Here is a 20300-nt window from a genome sequence, read left to right on the forward strand (position 1 = left end):
TGCTGCCCAAAAACTCAGGGTTGCATTGTGCAAACTCTTCAGCCCTGCGAGCTGGTCTCCTCTGACTCCTAGAAGCAGGGCTAATCTCTCCGAAATGCCAGGTAGTAGACACTGCGGTTTGGGAGTAAAGCCTTCAGATGGGGCTTCTTTCTGGCTGTGTTCTGAAACAGGACGGGGATGAAGAGAGCTCTAAGCTAAACGATGGGGCATGTGGAAAAAGCTGAGCAACCACATAGTCACCACCGCGTCTCAGGAGTCAGCGAGTGAGTCAGAGAGTGATGTTAATGGAACAACAAGGAGACATAAATCCTCCTTTAGCGAATGTGCATCTGGACTGGACAAATTTACAGTGAGCCTACACCAGTTCTCAAGAAATACCTTCTTCACGTGTTCTGTTGTTTTTCTTTAAAAATATTAAAATTTCACTGCATATAAGCAGTTTTTCAAACAGCTGCCTGTGGAATCTAATGAGTGTGGCCAGAAATCTTTGCTGAGCCCTGCTGCAGCTGGCCTTGAAATAAATTTTGCATAATTACCAAGAAATAGTAAGCTCAGGACTAGCTTCTCTATTTCCTTTCTGCAGTTCCCCTCCACCCCTCCTCCTATTTCTAGAAAACACTTTTCCCTTTACCCCCTGTGTTGTTTCTACCATGACTCCAGCTGTGGACAACTAAAAGGGACTCTTCAGAGCCTTTCAAAACTGGCCTTTAATCAGCCAGAACAACTGGCTGCTGATTGAAGAAAGCCATCTATTTGCCTGTACTCAAGTCCTGAAAACATCACTTCAGCAAAATTCACAGCCGAAATCCGACTGAAGGCTGAACCTCAGACTTCTAAGCAGCAATGTCAGCCACTATCATCAGGCAAACACTTTCTGCATCAGTGCAAGGTAACCTTGTACTTAAAGCAAGGGTCTGGGCAGATTTCAGAGGATCTAGATTTTGGTCACAGCTCCTCAACAAGCTTCCTCCCTTATCCTATGCATGTAACCCAAGCAGCCTTTGCTGCAATTTCCCATGTTTAGAAAAGGGGATACTGTTGCAATGTCTAAATCTGGTTGGTTGTGCTTGCAGATTAAATTATGTGTGTGAAGTCTGCTAAAGGATATGAGCTATTCTAGAGGGCTTAACTATTATCAACGGGAGATTACTTGGCATCAGAATTATGTTGATAAATAATCATAACTGTTACGTTAGACGGACAGGCATTAAAAAAGCACAGCAAATAGACAGGCATGCAATTACATACATACAAGGTTGTTTTTTGCAGCAGACAGGCAACAAAATAATATTTATGTCTTACATTTCTTTAAAAAGCTACTATGCATAAATTGCTTGGCCCTTAATACATTTGGCAGAAGTTACCTGTTCTTCTTCTTCACTGCCTGTTCCAGCTAAACTCAAAGAGCTAAGGTGCTTGTGAGAGTCAGAGAACTGCGGGATGGAATGAGGAAGAGATTCAGTAAAAGATGACAAACGAGGTGGATATACTCGCAGAAACCATCTACACAAAGTGCACACAGATACTGACAATGTAAGTTGTTTTTCTCTATAGTCTTAAGGATTAGCAAGGACACTGCAAGCATAAAGTGTAAGACATGCAGATAAAGAATGAAATAATGTATAACAAAACTATCATTTAAAATGAAAAAACAATTTCAAATTCTTTTATGTTTCTTTTTCCGATGACAGCCTTGAAAAACATTAAAGAAGACAGCTCTCTTATCAGCACATTCAAGGGGGAATACAGATTTTTCAGCCTTTTTTTTTCATGCCTGGCAGCTCTCTGTAGTCCCTAAAAAACCCCCAGCATCCCCATGCATGCATACAAACACATCCTCTCCTTCCTAATTCTGCATTTTCTGGCATGATATTTATATTTTAACAGGAACAGAGATTCTAAGTAGCTGTTTACACAGAGAGAAAGCATTTTCCCATTTCAGGTAAGGTATTTGTGATCTGTTCAGAGATAAAGTAGTGATACCTTTAGCAAACCAACTAAATTTATTCTGCCTTCCACACACAGGTAAAACAAGTCATTAAACACTGATTTTTGTCAACACTAGAACTACTCACTCTTGTTGTTGTGCCTGAATTTAGGTTTTCATGGAGCAAAGACATTTCTGGAGGGCTCCTGGGTAATCCATCATCTTCAGAACTGGTCCCAGCATCCTCTGTTCGCTTTGCATGAAGTCCAAATGGAGGCGGAGGTCCCAATTTCATGGTAGGCTGGAGTTTCAACTTCAGTGTGGCACAAAATACATTAGCATGAGATAGTGATGGAGGTTTCCCCAGTACATTTTTTAGCTAAGGTCAATGAGGTACCTTTATTTTAACTTCACAATTGAATGATCCAGGGCACAGGACATCTCACTTTAGATGTTCTCTTAGGGAGCCAAACAACCTATCCATTTTTCAACTATCATTTAAATAGAACCAAGATATGATACTGCGCTTTAATTAAAAAATGCGACATTTAATGTAAGCTGCAGACAGATATTACTTACTAATCAAATGTTCAACCACAAATATTATCCCACAAAATCAAGCCTGGAAAGATGTTCCACCTCCTGCATTTGAAAAAATTATGTTGTGTACATTACCTGTAAAGCTCTAATCCGATCAGAAACGTTTTCTTGAGAAAACACTCTTACTGGCCTTGCAGGCTCTTGCCCAGTCTCAGGGATGAAAATGCTATCATGTGATAAAGCTCTGCTTCCCATAATGCCTTTATGTGTCCTAGAAAAATATAACAAATGAGTGAAAACATACAAGTTTTTTTGCCAGTCCTCTTACTCTTAACTCCGGTGGTCTGTTGAACATGGAGTGGGGGATAGGTGTGTGCAGCATACATCACATACGAGATTCCAGACTTCTCCACAAATACAATACAGTCATTCAGGCTAATCTAGGTAACACCTTTAAAAACCAAACAAAAAATTGCAAATGCTGTTATCTGTCACATTAACAAACTGAATCAAGATTAAAGACAGTTTTACCCAGCAATTGAGTTATATCTTATGGCAAAGCTACTGCCCCTTGGTTGGAAGCCAGCAGCTGGGTTGTGTGACAGTGCCACAGGCAAGCCTAGGTGCAAAATGAAGGGAGTTCACATAAATGAGCCTGTACCTGAGATGGACTAACTTCTTGCTAATGTAAGAATGTGTCTTGCAAATGACTGACCATTACCATAGGAAGAATAAGTACCTTTTACTATTTAAGTGCGGTACAGCATTTAATGTGTCTCTGCCATACAGGTCATTAACAAAAATATTTCAGTCAATATAATTCTCACATAGAATAATTTGCATAAATCCTTACAAGATGCTTACAAGGTCCTGTGCTCTATATCAAGATCCCGGGGATTTTCTCTTACAAGCCTGGGGGACACGGTTTTTTATGGACGTTCTTTGTGGGCTAGTGAGAGGAAGCAGAAGATGCTTTGTGGGGTAGCTTCTCTCATATTCTGTTTCCTACTTTTGATGCATGCGGTATGTAACTTCTTTTGCAGATTTACATGTGGGGCATGAACACCTTGTTTCCCCATGGGAATGGTACAGGAGACCCACGGACAGACAGCTAGCTGCTGGGAGGTCTCTTGTGCTCATTTTCCTCAGCTTAGCTCATAGCCTAACTGAGCAGGGATCAGAAATGCGTGCACGTGGCATTTCTTCTAGGACTCCCTTCTTTTAAGTTTTTTAAATAAGACAGCTATGAAATGGCAAACCAGAGTACAGAATACAGAACTGTTTGGGTTCATGTCACTATGAAGTTAATTGAGCAGACGTTTTAGAGAAAAAAAAAAGAGTACTGTGTATTTTTGGATCTTGGATACTGTTACAGGGATATTCAGGAACATAGAAAAAGCATGGCAGAAAATAACATTTTCTGTGTAATGGCTGCTATAAATATATTTGATAAAACAATAGCAGGAAAAAGCTGATCTCTATTCCTGCTGCAGAAGGAAGGAAAGCCTGCTGCTTCTGCTTAATGCGTTAGAGACATTAGAAGAACAATTTATCCAAGTGAAAATGTGATCTCTCCAATGCATCCAAGGTGACAGATCTATAGCAATTTGTAAAGTAAGTGCCAGTTAAGGCTGCGATGGCTGCTCAACGCACCAACATTTTACAAAGACTGCAACAGCAGCCAGATAAGCAGTGCTGTTGCATGCGCACATTTATCCCAGCATGCTGCCTTTGCTTTCTCTTTCTAGCAGATGCATACCTCCCGGATGCGTAGTGGAGGTACCCTAGATGTCTCCTCAGATTATGAGTGCTCGAATTAATTTTCCTTCCTTTCAAGGAATTTCCTGGTCTTTGTCTGTCTAAACAAATAGTAAGAAACAGTAATGTAACAACCCTGCAAGTAACGGCACAGGAACATGGCCAAAACAGCCAAAGACCGTACCCACTTGGACACGACCTCGTTGAGTCATGCACAAGGGAAAGAAAATCTGACCATCTATGTCTTAAAAATGTGTTGTTGAACAACAATGCCATAGCCCCCTGTTAGACCTGGTGCTGCCAGGAACTCCTGGGGCTTCAAGCTGGACTAATGTTACTGTTGCCAATGCCACAAAAGAAAAAAAAAAAAAGTTAATAATTTTTTTTGGTTGTTTGGCGCTGCCTGGTGGCCGCGTTGCATAATGTCCTTTTACATGGCCGGGATGGTGTTCGCCTTTCCCGGCCCTGGGCACAGCAGCATCTCTCGCTTGAGGACCAGGAGGCTTGTTCTGAGGCACAACATCCACCAATGCAAGGACTTGCTTTTTAGGCAGCCAAGGGGCTCTTCAGTCCATTTCTCCATCCAGGAACACATCTGAACTTTAGACCGGGTTTCTCACCATTACCTTTCAGTAGTGGGTAACATTTTTGGCAATGTCTGAACAAAGGGGATTTTCACAGGCAGACAGATAGACAGGCTGGGATTCAGCTGGTCTAACTTCAGATGTTAAATCACAGGTATCTACATCGGAGCTGGTCACCCCTGGCTCCTGTTTACATTCAGTGGGGAGAAATAGGCACTTCTAGAGCCTGGTTCACTTGAACAACTTCAGACATCTACACAAGAATGACACAAGCTTTCTTAGTAATGTTGACTTCTCTCTGCTGATTATAACAGGCAGCTGGTGACTAACTCAGACGCAGACATTTGTCCTTCGGTCAGATGAATCCCATGTACACAGGGGAAATAAAGGCTTCACAGCCTCTGGTTCCTGCTGATTTCAGTTGTAGTCACCCCCTTATCCCTTCCTTGCTTTCAAAACCTGGCGTAAATGGTTGCACATCTAAATTTCTTTAACAATCCTTAGGAGTTACATTTTAGGGGCATAAGACAATCCTGGTAAGATATAAGCTGAGTACCTAATTCATTTTTGAAGATGGGAATTACATTCTTTTGAAATGATAACCCAAGGCTTATTTATGATTAAATGAAAGCTTTTTTAGTTATTATTTCTTGCTGCACCCCATCCAATTCCCTTGTGATTTGTCTTGCATCAGCCATTTTAATTTTGCCTTCCTGAAAAAGGCAAATGTTTGAGAATGCAGCATTCTGAACAAGAGGAGGAGGCAATTTTGGGGTGTCTTTAGTCTACAAACATTGTAGCAGTTCTGTATGTGTTTACCAGCCAGAGTCCAAAGACTTACTCAAGTTCATCTTCAGAATCATAATTAACGTGCATGTCATGAGAGGCCGCGACATCACTTGTTGACTGGAATAACTTCAGACTGCTGCTCCCAGAAGACGACGTCTCTTTCCTTTTCTTTTTACCAAAAAACTTTTTGAAAGATTTGAACTTTGATTTTTTCTTTCCTAAGTGAAGAAACATAAAGAAGATGCAACCAGCAGCATGTGCGAGTTTTTTTGAACAGTAATAACTCCTTTATAATTTCTGCATAAGTGGATTTTTTTCCTGGAAAATGCAACACAGTCCAGTCTTGCATTAATGTCTTTCAAGACTATACTAATAGCATGAAATTACTATTATCTTGGAGAATGGATTGCAATGTTTATGACACATAAGAAATAACCTATGGTGTAGAATCTTTCCTAATACAGTTTCTACTTGCCTCTTGAGATAATTAGACTGTGAAGAAAAACTTTGGTATTAACAGCCTGGGATACAGAGAAGAAATTACAACTTGGAAACCCACTGCCTTTGTTCAGCAAGCTAAATAGTGATGATAAGGAAAATGTTACCAAAACCAATTTAAATGTAGAAAAGGCTTACATAGGTGGAATGTGCAGTGTTGGGAGGCTAATGCTTTTAAAATGTCAGTTCTATAATACATCCCAGAATATTCTGAATGCTAATTACAAGACTCAGTGGATCACAAAGTATTACACTAGAAATCAAGCAATAACCTTGAAAAGCAATGCTAGTCTGCTCAGTGAGAAAAGACCTGAATTAGGATCAGCTGCAAGCTCTGAAGGAAACTACTTAAAATGAAATCAGTGTTTTGCACAAGACATCCAAAAAACTTGTGCCTGTCCCATATAAATTGGTGTGACAGCGCTGCGAGGCATCCCTGTCAGCATTTCACTTATTGTTGGATCTTGTTGGGTAAAAAAGTTAACTTGGTCACAAGATGCTACAAAAAATCTTATTTCAAGCCTCTGAAAATGTCAAAAATATAACAGCTCTTGGAGACAGGAGGAGAGAAAGGGAGAATGCGTTCTCTAAACAGATTCACTTCTACGATAGAGCTAAGGCATTGAAGCTCAAGAAGTCACAGCACTTTTCATTCACTGGGGAAGGAAGCAATTCTACCTGAATTGTCCTCTCCATCTCCTTCAGTCTCTCGCATCTTAGGCTCCATTATCCTTGAGGAACTCAGATGACAGTCACTAAAGGAGGTAGAAAAAGTGTCAGTCATATCAACAAAATAACAATACCTCACTATATATGTGTATACATATATACAGTCAAGTTACTAAAATATAAAAATATAAAATAATACATTATGTGTATGCTTTTATTTATAAATACATAGACAATATATGTCTAAATATATGTATTGTATCTATATATAAATATACATAAACCATAAAAATATCCCATAGGATGAAGCTTATTAGGCTAAGGTATAATAAATTCCATAGAATATTTCCACTTTCATAAGATAATAGTACATCATGGTTTAGTTAACCAACTAGCCTCTCCCGACTGAAAATTATGTTTGATGAGATTCTCAAACGCTTCTGAAAGCATGCATCAGAGGAGGTGGGCTTCTTTGACTCTCCCTCTCTGTGCCTATTCAGGACCACAGACAAAATGTCTTTGTGATAATTACAGCATTTGGGTAACACGTACAAGTAACGTTAGTAAAGAACCGCACATATTTTTCCTTTATTTATATCCAATTTGAAGTATTCTACAGATTCTAGTTTTTCTTCTTTTTTAAGCAACTTGTGAAAAGGTAACAACTCTTTTTATTCCTTTGTTCATACTGACAATAGAAAAATACAAGTAAAAATAGAACAACTGATTTTCTTCTTTTCTTCTCTCTTCTTTACTTTTTGAAAGCAAAATATCACTTTGCTTATTAAGGTTCCTAAATTAAAAAATATTTCCAAAATTGTACATGTCCCAAGCCTGAGGACAGAATATCTGTAATTTAAAATGCATTTCCAGAGCAGTAGTCTGTTTGTGCTCTCTTTTCTTCACCTGGAGAGCCACAATTTCATGGTCAAGGCAGAATAAAGACATGGATGCCATTGACTGGACGGTGAGTTAAATGCTGCAGAGTAACTCTTGGGGCTCTAATGGTGACAGATGCTCACGCTACAACCTGGATAGGAGGGTGAGCACCCTGTGGCTATTTTGATCTCCTAAAGTATCAAGAGACTTAAGTAATGAGGCTCATAAATTCAAAGAGTTAGTGAAATGGAAATGAAACATTTATTACTCAAGTCTAAAACACAACGCGTCACCTGAACCATCAGCAAGCGCTTGAGCCGGGCCGTGACGAACGGCTGCAGGACAGCCGCAGCAAAGGCACCTCTGCTGCCCAGAGGCTCTGGGGCTCCCCCGCCAGCTGGACCCACATGCTGGTTGTAGAACAGCCCCTGCCACCACCCATTGGGAAACCAAATCAGAGTAAAACACAAACACGGGGGTGAGCAACTTTTGGTCAAGAGCATCTGCCTTACGTAGGGAGAATTAGTTAAGGAACCGGCCCTAGAAAAGAACAGACATGGATGATACGTATATTTTTAAAGTAAATGCCCCTGGGAGGTGACAGATAAATATTTATCTGGGGCTGTGGCATATCTAGTCAATTATTAAACAGGCTTGGGGTGTCTCGGATTCATGCTGTCACATTGCAATAGCAATGGCAGGAGTGCAAATCAATACCTTTAAAGCCTCAGCTGCTATATGCATGCCCTGTAGCATCTATAAGCTACACGCATCCAGAGGTGGGATCCTGCAGCCTCCATATAAATTGTGGATGCTGTAACTCAGATCCCCAGCTGTGGCCCACTGGCACAGCTCCGCTGCATCCAGCTGCACTCAGGTGAGGGTGTATTTTTTTATCCAAATGTTTATATGCCATACTTCATTAGCGCTGAATAGCAAAGCCACAGGGATAAATACCCACATAAAGGAAGTGTTAGTTTGAAACATGCAAGTATAAACATGTTCCCTCTGGCAAAATTCAAGCAGATAATATATTATATTTCTGACAAACCAGAAATCTGTTGTTGTCCCATCCCAAACCTTAGCAGCAAATTTCCTAGAGAATAAAAACAATTTTAAACAAGTTAGCTCTATCATAATGTCAGAGAGGATTTGTGTGACTGATTTCTGACATTTGAGGTCACAAAGAGTGTTTCCACTGGGTGCACCAAACATTTGGGGACAGCAATACGTGACCAGGGGTGCAGCATACATCTCCTCACTTAGGGGAGACAGAAGGACACTGGACCCTGATGAGCTCTTTCCTTGCCAGCTGTGCATCTTGAACCAAGGTCCTCGTTCCCCTTCTGACCTCACACAGCCGTTCTTCAGGTCTGCCATGTTTTTGCTGTTTTCTAAGGTTATTTTAAAAATTAGCGTGTCTTTCCAAAAAGCGCCCAAGACCTGGGGAAGGCAGCCTGCCACTGCTGTGCTTTCGGGGATGTCTCTTGCAAGGGTGCAGCACGGGACACAGGGCTGGAGTGCCGGCTTGTGAGAAGGAGACAGGTCCTTGGCCGGTGTTCCGCGATTTGGTATACTACTTACACAGAACTTGTTTAGCATAACTTGCTTAGCATTAGTAGCTAAATTTGCTGAAGCCTTAGGCCACAAGCTGTGGTCCTTCACCTATGTATGTTGAACTTTTACCTAGTCAAGTAAAAGAAAGGCCCAGAGCCAGTTCAAGCCAGAAGATAATGAAGCTACATTAACAGAAGCTGCAACCTTAGTGATAAGAAAAGAAACAGCCCACCTAGAGACAATGAAAGGACCCAATGAAGAACAGGGAGACCCCAGACCCTAATACTACTACTGGTCCGACCTGTTGCATGAGGAGTGGGGAATTTAGATTGTAAGGGTATAATTGCCTAGGAATTTCTTTGTTCAAGGTCCCTCTTTGGGAGGCACTCAGCTCGAGCTGTAGCGCTATTACTAAAAAGTACTTTTATGGAGGAATCTATCTTTCCGCTTATCAATTCAGTGGAAACCTAGAGTTGAACCCTGTTACAGTGGCTGGCGTGTGTAATTTCCATAACACCAGGTCCCACCACCACTGCCGGGGTCGTCCCTGGCCAGCTCCCCAGTGTCTCCTGGGGGAAGAGCTGGCTGCTTGGCTGTGGGAGAGCTGCTGAAGACATCCAGGCAGTGTGCAGGGAGGAAAGTCATCCAGGTAAGACGACTTTGGAGGGAAGCAGAAAACTACCTCGGGTGTGGGTCGGAGGCTCCCAGGGTGGAGGAGACACCAGGCACGACTACCAGCGGCCTCTGCCTCCTGAGCAGGAGCCCAGAGACTCTGACGTCCCCAGCAGCGACATGGTTATTTTAAATTATGCTAAATAAATCCTAGAAGTTTGGGTCAGATGGGCAATACTGGTTTTGGAGTGGGGGGCCTGTAAGGCTTTTATAAAAACTGCATCTCAACTCGGCGTGCAATTACAAGGACTGGGGAACTGTGTGGAACTTTCACTGCCCAGAGCTTGTGAGTGGACGTACCTCAGGTTTTCAGTTCAAAAGGCAAGTTTCCAGCCCAAAACCAGGATTTGATGTGACTCTCCCAGGCCCATGCCAGCTGACACGCAGGAGGAGAAGGTGGTGGTGGCAGCTCTCGCCACAGTCACTGTGTTGTGCAAACACACGCTGTGATGAAGACCACAGGGCACGGCCGCCCACCCAGTGCCAAGGGTGCAGGAGTTTTATGTTTTTTATTACCAAGGGGAGATTTGTTTGCGTCACGGGACAAATGGGCACCCGCTTCCTTAATCTGAGGATGGCGGGGGGGGTCAGCAGGTGGCGGAGGGGACTGGAAGGAGTTGCAAAATACTTGGTAGGCAGTGCGCTGGTGGCAAGGTTTTCAGAAATGTGCTCAAAAATCAACAGATCAGTTTTTAGCAAACCTTGATTTTAAGCAAATACTGAAGCTGAGACTTAGCCACTTGCTTGAGCGTTTTGCCGAGTGACGGTTCCCACTGGAGCAATATCCCAACACAGTGCAGAGATACTGGCCCCTGCTGAGCATCCAATGGCTGCCAGAGATCCCTCTGCACTGCTCGGCGAGCAGGGTGCTGCCCAGCTTAGCATCTCACCAAACCTAGCTGTAGGCAATCACATTCATTTCTACCTTAAAATTTATGATGACATTTTTATTGACATGGGGGAAAGTTGTTGTTCCTTTTAAATGCTTCCTTTGCTGAACGCTGTTAGGGAACCATTGGTTTTCACCTGCTCACCACCCACCATGAGATAACCCTATTTTCTTTCCCAAATATATAAACTTGGAGAACTTTTCTATCTATATCTCCCTTTTTTTCCTTTGGTATAATCTATTTTAACAATATCTTTAGGCAGGTTTTCAATCTTTCAAGCTTTTTCCCCAGTGTCTGTAACAAACCCTCCGGTATTAATACATTCATCATAGGAAAGATCTGATTAAAACATGATACTTAAGAGGAGAAACAAAAACACCAGAGGCCAAAGTTTACCCTTGGTATGACTATAACTGCTTGTCACTTCCTTGCCGTAAACAGAGATTTGATTGTTTGCTCTGGAGCTAAATTTTACCTTTCTCAAAGCTTTGCTTAAAATCTATGACGGCCTACAAGTTTAATAGCTGTGCAATGAAACACTGACAAAATCCAGCAGCTTTGAATCAGCACCCACTGCCATGGGTGGTACTCAGTGTGCACTTAGGCTTGGATCTGAAGGCTCGGCTGTGGAGCAGGGCTGCTGAGCTTTCTCATTTCCAGTTTCCCCAAGGATTTACTGAAGTCCATCACTATATTAAATAATCCTGTGATCTGAAGATTCAGCAGGATTCACATCCTAGAGGAGCAGCCTGCATCACTTCTTCTCCCTTGTTAGCAAGGGCAAGATTTACCACACTGCTGGCAGTTGTACTCTTTTCCTCTTTTTTTTTTCCTTTGCATTTTATGTGTGGTTCTTTTCACAGCGGAATAGTAGAGATACCTGGTTTATCAGTTTATTATAAGATTTTATAAGCCCAAAATGTCTGATGATAAATTGCTAAATATTATAATATAAATATTATAACAGTATTTTTTCTATATTGGACTTTTCCCAGCAGAGACTTTTTCCACTTTCCTTCTTCCTTCCCATGCCCTTTCTAGATGAGCTAAGATACAAGAAATACAGCTGAGACTACATGAATGCAGAGAATAGAGAGGGAATATGGCAACACAACGGATGTTTATTTCCTTTCCTATTCCTCACAAATGTCAGTACATTCAAAAGTGTATATCCAAAAAATGACAGCTGAACTGAACGACAGTAATTTACACCTTTTATTCTTGTGCTATATAAGAATATTCTATTTCTAGTAGGCAAAGAATCATCAAGAATTAAAGTTATTTTAAAAAATCTGAATTTAGGGTAATTATTTCACATGAGAGGAAGACCTGCCCTTTTCTCTCTCCAATATCATGATATGCACTAAAATTCCTACTGGTATTACACAGCCTTGTGGATTTGGGAAAGAAAATGCAGGGATTCTGGGGATATAAACAAAACCCAAATACTCAGAAAGACTCCTCTGGCTGAGGTAGTAACTGAACTGAAAACATCCTAAATACCAGGGGTGAAGACTGAGGCAGCTTTTCCTCACCCACCCCTTCCTGAGGGCTCAGATCTGAAATGGAGGCACCATCCACGGGCCATGCAGCCCCTTCTCCTGTCACATGGACCGCAGGAAAGGGACAGCTTGAGGTTTCCAGAGAGAGCAACCCCAGGGCACCCGCTGCGATCCCCTGCCAGCAGCAGGTGGATCAGCAGAGCTTTCATACCTCTGGAGATGCTCCAGCTCTCCGGCACGTGCATTAGCAAGAGCACCATCCGGGCACCATGCCTTGGCACAGCGCAGGTCCAAAAGCATGTTGTGATCACCCGCCTTCCAAGCAAAGGTTTATCCCTGCAACTAGGGGAGACCATCCGCTGAAGACATTGCACAACAGGGTAGAAGAGGCTGTGGGAGAACGGGGTAACGAGCTTGCGATGGGGAGGTATTTGCACGGCGCAAGAAACCCTGCTGTTCAACACACCTCTCTGCTCAGATCTTCTCCTGCTGACAGAGATCCCAACATCACCTCCCCTTTCAAGCTCTCAAACCACTTTCAGTGCTCCCAAGGGATAATGCTTGAGCCTAGCCAAAACTAAATCTCTCACAGCATGCCCAATTATAAAATCCTTTCCAGAAGTCATCCATCATCTTGAGCTTATGTTACTAAGATAAGCCTCTCCTCTCTACCCCTCTTCTGCAACAGGAGGTCTAGGAAGCATAGTGAGGTGCTCCCCCTGAGCTAGCACGGCACATACAAGCCGAGGTATTAGGAGTGTCCACATGAGTGAGATGCAGTTCTCTGGGAATCCAATTAGTTTGTACAAACACATCCAAAAAGCTCACGTAAAAGGATGGGAGAATTTGATAACAACTGCAACACCATTTCCAAAGCCATACATCTTCCTGCTCCAGACCTCTCTTTATGTCAAAGGAGTACAGATGTCACTTTTTATTCGGCCTCTGCTTTTTAAAGCAAATGAACAAGTGCATGTTGCTATCCTTACATACACACAGACATCCTCGGAGCTTTATCCAGAGTCCCAGCACTGTGACTGAAGGGCCACCCTGCCCTTCTACCATGCCAGCACCTATACAGGATCTGCACATATTCTAGCTGCGTCCCCACCCTTTTTGAATTATTAAAAAGAATTTACCCAGAGAAGACACATTTTCTGAGAAAACTGCACTGTTTTTCTCTACCAAATCTATATAAAATATCAAAGACAAACTTCATGCCAAACCAAGAAGAAAACCACCCTGTCACTTTTTATATACAGGTTTGCCTTTTGTTTTCAAAGCTGAGCAGATGATCATCTCCTTCCATTTTGCTCAAGTGGTTTGAATCAGTAAATTAAAAGTATTACTTTGCAAAGTCTCTGACTTCATGTGTTCTCTCCTTATTTTAATAATTTAGTGCAGATGTTGTCAGCACCTACTTGTTTATGCTGACTGATGTCCATGGGGACATCATCTTCAAAATGTGATATTTTCACAAATGGTTTGCTATCTAAAACATGACAGTTCGTTATTCATCTTCATTAGTCTCACACTGAACCTGGTACACCTACCCCATCTTTTCTTATCTGCATTACTGGTTAATAAAAGGTTTTGTTTCTTTGCTTGTGGCTGACATTTTCTCCAGCTACTGCTACCCTTGTAGCATGCTCTCATGTTATTAGAAAATCTGTACATTGCACAACCACAATGATGTGGTGAGAGCCTGTGTGCCAGTCCTCATGCTCAGAGCAAGGCTGGCTGCGAGTAGCTTTGCTCTCCCTGGCTATGTGGGTCCTAGGCTGGCATCCAGGTGAGAGCACCCAGCCTGAACACAAGTCAGTGCCCTCCTCTTTAGAACTCTGCCTTTTAGGGATCCTCCCATTCTCTTCCCAGTCACTGTCAAAATGAATAGAGCTAGCTGTGGCTGATTTGCCCTTTCTCTCAGAAAAGACTAACAAAAGTTAGTTGCACCAACACATAATCTCTTCCAATGCTGCTCCTTCTTCCAGAGTTTGCTATTCCTCCACCTCCAACATTGGTGGAGGTGGAAGACTAGCAAGGTGTGGCACAGGGACCAGCTACGTATAACTACTGACATGCTACTGTCTCTCTGCACCAGCCCTTTCCTTTGCAGTACTCACATCTATCACTCAAATCCCCTGTTGCATACTGTGCAAACATAAGGTGATGCCCAATGTCCCTATGATTACCGATAGAAGAGACATCAAGGGATGTCAAGTAATAAAATACCTACCAAAAGGAAGATGGGAGAGGGAAGATAGGATATAGCTCACTGCATGGGCTTCGCTTCCAAGCCTTTATGCAAACAGGGCAAGACCTGCCATGACCAGTGTGTTGGACTTCATGGCCTACGACACGAAAACCGAAGAGGCAGCAGGTGCATCTTCCCAAGCCTTTCAATGGGTTTTCTGGGTGTTCAGTTGTTTTCACTTGCTTCTTTCACTGCTGTTGGGCAGTGTGTGTTTTCCTTCGCCTAACCAACCCAAACTCCTGTCCGGTGCATCTGTCCCTGTTATTCCAAAGGCTGTGCAGATTTTCATCTCGGATCCTCACCAGCCCTTCCGCCGTGCCCCTGCCAACAGCACATTCCTTTCTCTATTACAAGCACAATGCATTTCCAAGGGACACAGGGAAAAAACCCTGCTCTCTCTACCTGGTTTTTTCCAAGAATTGATAGACCTTCCTTTCCCCAGCCTTTCTAGGGGAAGTGAGAAACACTCCATAAAATAAACTTTCCTCTCAAGCAGCTTTTGAAGAGTTAGCTTTTTTTTAAAAAAAAGTGTATTGCAACAGAACACACAAACATAAGAGGTCAGAAGGCACTACCAGGACTGCCCAGTCTGATGTCCTGGATAGTGCAGGGAATAGGCTATCCCCAAGAAGGGTGAAGGGAACTCCATTTCCCTGATAGAGCTCAGTAACTCGAGGGTATACACCTTGTCAAAGGTCGTATTTTGTTCATAGGAAAAGCCTTAGCTTGTATGCTTTCTTTAAACAAAAAAAAACAACAACAAAGCAAACCAACCAACCATATAAAAGAATTAAAAGGGGGAGGAGGAGTTTGCATTGGCAAAAGAATAAAGCAAACTCCTGTGAAATGTCTTATTCCTATGGAGTAACCCTTTCCTTCTTGCTTTCAGTTCTCTTTTTTTTGTGATTTAACAGAGGGGCCAGAAAATCTATTCTACCAACATGGAAAGCATTATTATTAAAAGACCTGTTAGAGTAATAAAGCCACATTGGCTCTCCTTCTTCTTTCTCAGCACGCAGGGATAATAAAGGCATAGCTGTTTTACACAGACACAAGACCTCCCCCAGCCAGCTCCCTACCAGAGATCCTCTGCTATATTTAGGAGCACAAACAGCTCGACATACTACCAGAGTTTTAGGCTTTTATCAGCCATCTTTACTGACAGAAGCACAATCTGTATTTTTAACTTAAATAATATCGAGTGTTCACATAGAGTACTTTGGCTAATAATGTTCTGAAGAAGTTAATCATTTTGTACAATAGCAGGCTAACATCTCTCAGAGTCAAGGGTCAGTAAAGTATTAAAAATTCACTGTGCCTCTCCTTGAAAAGCAATAGAAAAAAATTAAAATGTCTTGCTTTAGTTAGAAAAAAATTACATTTGATTCTACATGTCGCAATTGCAATTATTCTTGAATTCAGCACTGGGAACATTCCAGAAGCTATTTCACAAAAATAATTATACCAGGTCTTTTGGTATTCAGAATGAGTAGAAATATCAACATCGTTATAAGGTCTCAGTGCCTTTAAATTCAACAGAATATAACAGGGCTTTCATTGATCCATCCTTGCTTTTTGGAACCATGAATACAATAGTCTATACACCTATGTACACACACACACACACACACACACACTTACTTTGTGGCAAAGAAAGAATAAGACTCACCTGGAACTACAGCAAGCCCTGAGGAACGGCACACTGACACCTGCTGCCCCATCAATTAGCCTAATGTAAGCGTGTTCTTGTACAGTGCAGAGGTTAATGGGAGTTTAAGATGCAGAAAGTGTTTAACACCACCCAGAATGAGATCCTTATTCAGCTTTATCTGCTATTCTGAAGAAAACCCAGTGGGCCAAGTTAACCAGACAATGAAGGCAATTGCTAACATCAGAGCTGAATTTTCATCCTTTCTGAGCCCATCTATACTGCATGGAGTATTTACTCTCAGCACCATAATGTGTGGTGTAGTCAACAGTGTCATTTCAACAGCTTTATTAAGTTTCTTTAAAAGTTAATGACAAACCTTTTCAAATATCAGGTTCATGTGAACACAGAATATAGCTATATCCCAGGCCTACTTCCAAATATTTTGCCATTAGTGTGATGACAAATACAGTCCGGTTTGGCCAAATACAAGTAATGAGGAAAGTGCATGAAATAAAGAGACTAGGCTGGGCTTTACCGGTTCCTTGCAAATTCCTATGCTGGAAGGATTAAATAATCATCGGGATCATCTATGAACCATGTGCAGAATAGTTTTAATATTGGGTATTTAAAGTAGAGAAAAAAGAAAGAAAGTAGGGAATGCAAAGAGAATGAATTAAATATTCTAAGAGAAGCCTGAGCCCTTCCAGGCAGAGATACACCAGCCTACCAGCTGAGACTAGCCAGAACACAAGCAGGTTGATTTCTAGGAGCTGCTCATGAAAGGTGCCATCAGGGGCCCTCAGTCCTCAGCACTCCCTCAGCTTTGCCTTGTTTCAGCCCACACCGCTCTGCTGAACCGGCTGCAGCCGTGCGCTAACCTGGAGTCACCTCGAAGGCAGGGATAACAAGAAGCCATGTCTCCAGACCAAGGACCAGTTCGCCCTCCTGGGTCATCCTAGCATGAAAGAGCGGCGAGGACGAAGTGAGATCCAACTGGAGCTGCAGGAGGGCAGCGGGAGGCGGTGGGGAAGGGGAGCATCTTCCCCTGCATTCCCTCTGCAGGGCTCTGACGGCAGACTCAGAGGCCAGTTTCTTCCCCAACGTCCACACGGACCGTCCAAGAGGTACAGCCGCTGTCAGCGCAATCTCAATCCTCTGAAATTTCCCTGGGCAACAGTGCTTACATATTTCAGCAATAACTGCTACCTTGTAAACACATTCCACATTCCTGTTGCGTGAAACCCCACAGGCCAAATGCAAAGCTGAACAGCCTCTTGACTAACTGTTGTACGAGGCTCGCTCTGAAGCGGTGCATGTGGCAGGCTTTTAATTGGGAAGGACCTTATTTAGCCTCTTTTGACCCTTCCTAATTTAGTCCCTCTTGGCTTTCAATTGATAATCATTTTCTTCAGCCCACATGGGAGAGAGATGACCCATGGGCTCCCTTCTCTTTCCTCCACCCACGTAACACTCAGATCACTTCCAGAAAAAAGAGCGCGAGATTTTTAATGCAAGGTCACAGCAATACATGACTACCGTAGGTTTTTCAGGTAAGAGTCCAGTTAAGTTGGACAGTCTTCCTAACTCAATTTCTTGCGTGAACAGGCTGGAAGGTTGCTTTCTGACCACGCCACAATAAACAACATTGCTGAGTCCTTTCATCTTTACTCGAAACCTTCCATCACAATCTATAAGAAAAACACAATCAGGATTTCACAAATGTAAGAGCTCTAATTTTTTGTAATTTATTCCCTCACGACATGTACTTGCAAACTTTCCATTCTTACTATCCATTCAGGACATATTTGTTATTGTATGTTTGAAAGAGAGGAAATATTTTCCTGTAGGTCTTCTCTCCCCATATACTTGCAGATCTGTGCTCCAAAACAAGGATATGAGCAAATGGAAATAACTGCCACGTGCTCAGATTCTCATTTTCCCCTTCGCTCCTTCCCTGAAGCAATAACCTCAGTGAAAATAACCTCTGGCGAGTCACTCCGCACATTTCACCTCCAGTTGCCACTTCAGACTTGCAGACTTTTGGAAGTCAATACCCTGAATGTGCCTTAATAGTTTTTACTGCTGCCTTGTCAGAAGTCCAGAGCCAAGTCTCCAGTGCACCCTACACCACCTGCACAAGCCCACTTATTCCCTCAGACTGGGAAGTAGAAAGCATTTGCATGTGCCAATTTGTCCAGGACAAGTAACAGTGAGCATGTGCACCCATATATTCAGAAGTTTATATGCAAAAATGTTGCATGCAGAACAAAATGAGGAGAGGGGACTAGAGAAAGTACAAGAAAGGACAGCACTGAAGAGCTGAAACGTTCCCTGACAGTGTTTACAACAATAAGGGACATAGTCACGGGGAGGGCTCCTGCTCCTTATCTATCCAGAGCAGCAGAAGAATATGCTACCAGTCACAGTGTCATACCGATTGTGCATCCTCTCTCATCTGCAAAACAGATGGATCCAGCCCTGACAGCGCTTTCATCTTAAACCAGTGCAGGAGGACAGGTGATAAGCATCACTATATGATGCTGTTATTCCTTAGGTTTAATTTCCCAAGGAAAACATTTATGTGACTGCACTGTCTATCCTACTCCATTTTCCTGTTTCCTCATCACTTTTGAAGCCATTGGTCCTTTTCAGCTGAGTTTGATGGAGAGATGCATCTCAAAGCTATGAAGATCCTACCAGTTTTGTAAAAACTGATGATTGTGCAGAGTCCCCACTGCAGGAAAGCTGACAGCAGGAGGAAAAGCAGTTGCTTGATCCTCTTGCTAGCCAGCGGAGCAGCCAGTACACCCATAGCCCAGGCACAGCTCTGATGAGCCTTCAGGCTGGTGGTCAGAGGATATGGACAGTTCAGGGCATGACGGAGAGTCAGGAGGAGAAGGGAGGGACTAAGAAGGGAAGTCCTGCAGAGATCGCATGGTGGGGATGCATACTGTAGCGGGGGAGCATTACTGGCCTGGCGGAAGCCAGCTGCTGTTTAGAGAACGACGCTGATGTTATCATGATGCTGCTGCTTTACTTGGAGGTGGAGAGAACAAAAGAGAGTGGAAGAGGCAGCTGCCAGCTCTTGCAGCTCTCTGAAAGACCTGAGATTCAGACCTGTCCCAGACCTCAAGTCATGTGGGACTTTCTGGAGAGCATCACGCCGTTTCAAGAAACTGTACCACAAACGTACAGTTGTTTCCATTCATATCACTACAAAGCCTACCATGATGAATTTATGCTGAACTGTCCATAGATATACAATGCTGGGATGACAACCAGCCTACAACTTGAAAAGGCTCTCCAAAGGGGGAAGAGAACTGTTGGCACCCACATTTTACAGATGAGTACAAAAGTACAGAGAGATTGAACGCTTTTTCCCAATGTCCTTCAAGAGTAGGGACCAGAGTGAGTCTGTCATGCAGAAGTGGTGCTCAGCTCCAGGCCTGTCCCTTGGTCCAGCTCTGCTGGAGCCCTCTCTGGTCCAGGGCCCAGCTCCCCATGGCACCCTGTGGCATAGCGGAAAGCAGGAGGCAAAGGGAACCAGATCCCACTCCCTGGATCTCCCTGGGAAGGGGTCCCATGGACCACTGGTAGGTAATACACTGGGGGAAATTTCCCCCTTTTCCCACATCACCACTTGCCCTCAGTCTCTTCTCATTTCTGCCACTGAGGCAGACATTCTCCTTACCCTCCTCTGACCTGAGGAGCACTTTCCTTATGGAAACCCTTGCTGGTTTAAGATCTCTTTGGCAGAAAGCTCTCACGTGCACTTTTGTCCCTGGCTGCATCTCCCTGTAAGCAATGGAGAAAAGAAGACACTTCAGATATTAATAGGTCTAAATCACCTTACTCCAAGGAGACGCCTCTCTGCGGAGGATAGAGGGAAGCCAGGGTTACCTAGCAGCTCATGATTAGGTGCTCTGCATTCCTGTCCCCATGCCCACTGTCCTACCCCCCGTGCCAAGTAAGCCCTAAAGGCTACACAGGAACCTGAAAATGATGTTTAAAAGGGGCAGAACAGAAGAGACCCATTTGGAGACCTACCCCATTTGTCCCCAGGCTCCCTTCTTTGAATACGGCATGAATGTTTTACTTCAATACTCAAAAGCCTGATGAGATGCAGGTTA

The 20300-nt window shown here is 43.1% G+C and overlaps 1 protein-coding gene across 3 annotated transcripts in view; it reads right to left on the reverse strand.

The window, feature by feature from the left end:
* Positions 1-20300, reverse strand: part of CRACDL (CRACD like) — a 65862-nt gene that overhangs the window by 19721 nt on the left and 25841 nt on the right. For all 3 annotated transcript variants that reach the window (XM_052774109.1, XM_052774107.1, XM_052774108.1), the window contains exons 2-6: positions 6775-6851; positions 5651-5816; positions 2603-2738; positions 2076-2240; positions 1365-1433 (exon numbers count right to left, since the gene is read on the reverse strand). In XM_052774109.1, the coding sequence (XP_052630069.1) occupies positions 1365-1433; positions 2076-2240; positions 2603-2738; positions 5651-5816; positions 6775-6823 (585 nt within the window). In that variant the 5' untranslated portion in view covers positions 6824-6851. The remainder of the gene's footprint in view (positions 1-1364; positions 1434-2075; positions 2241-2602; positions 2739-5650; positions 5817-6774; positions 6852-20300) is intronic.

This window comes from Harpia harpyja, chromosome 22, assembly GCF_026419915.1.
Source record: "Harpia harpyja isolate bHarHar1 chromosome 22, bHarHar1 primary haplotype, whole genome shotgun sequence".
Classification (NCBI taxonomy): Eukaryota; Metazoa; Chordata; class Aves; order Accipitriformes; family Accipitridae; genus Harpia; species Harpia harpyja.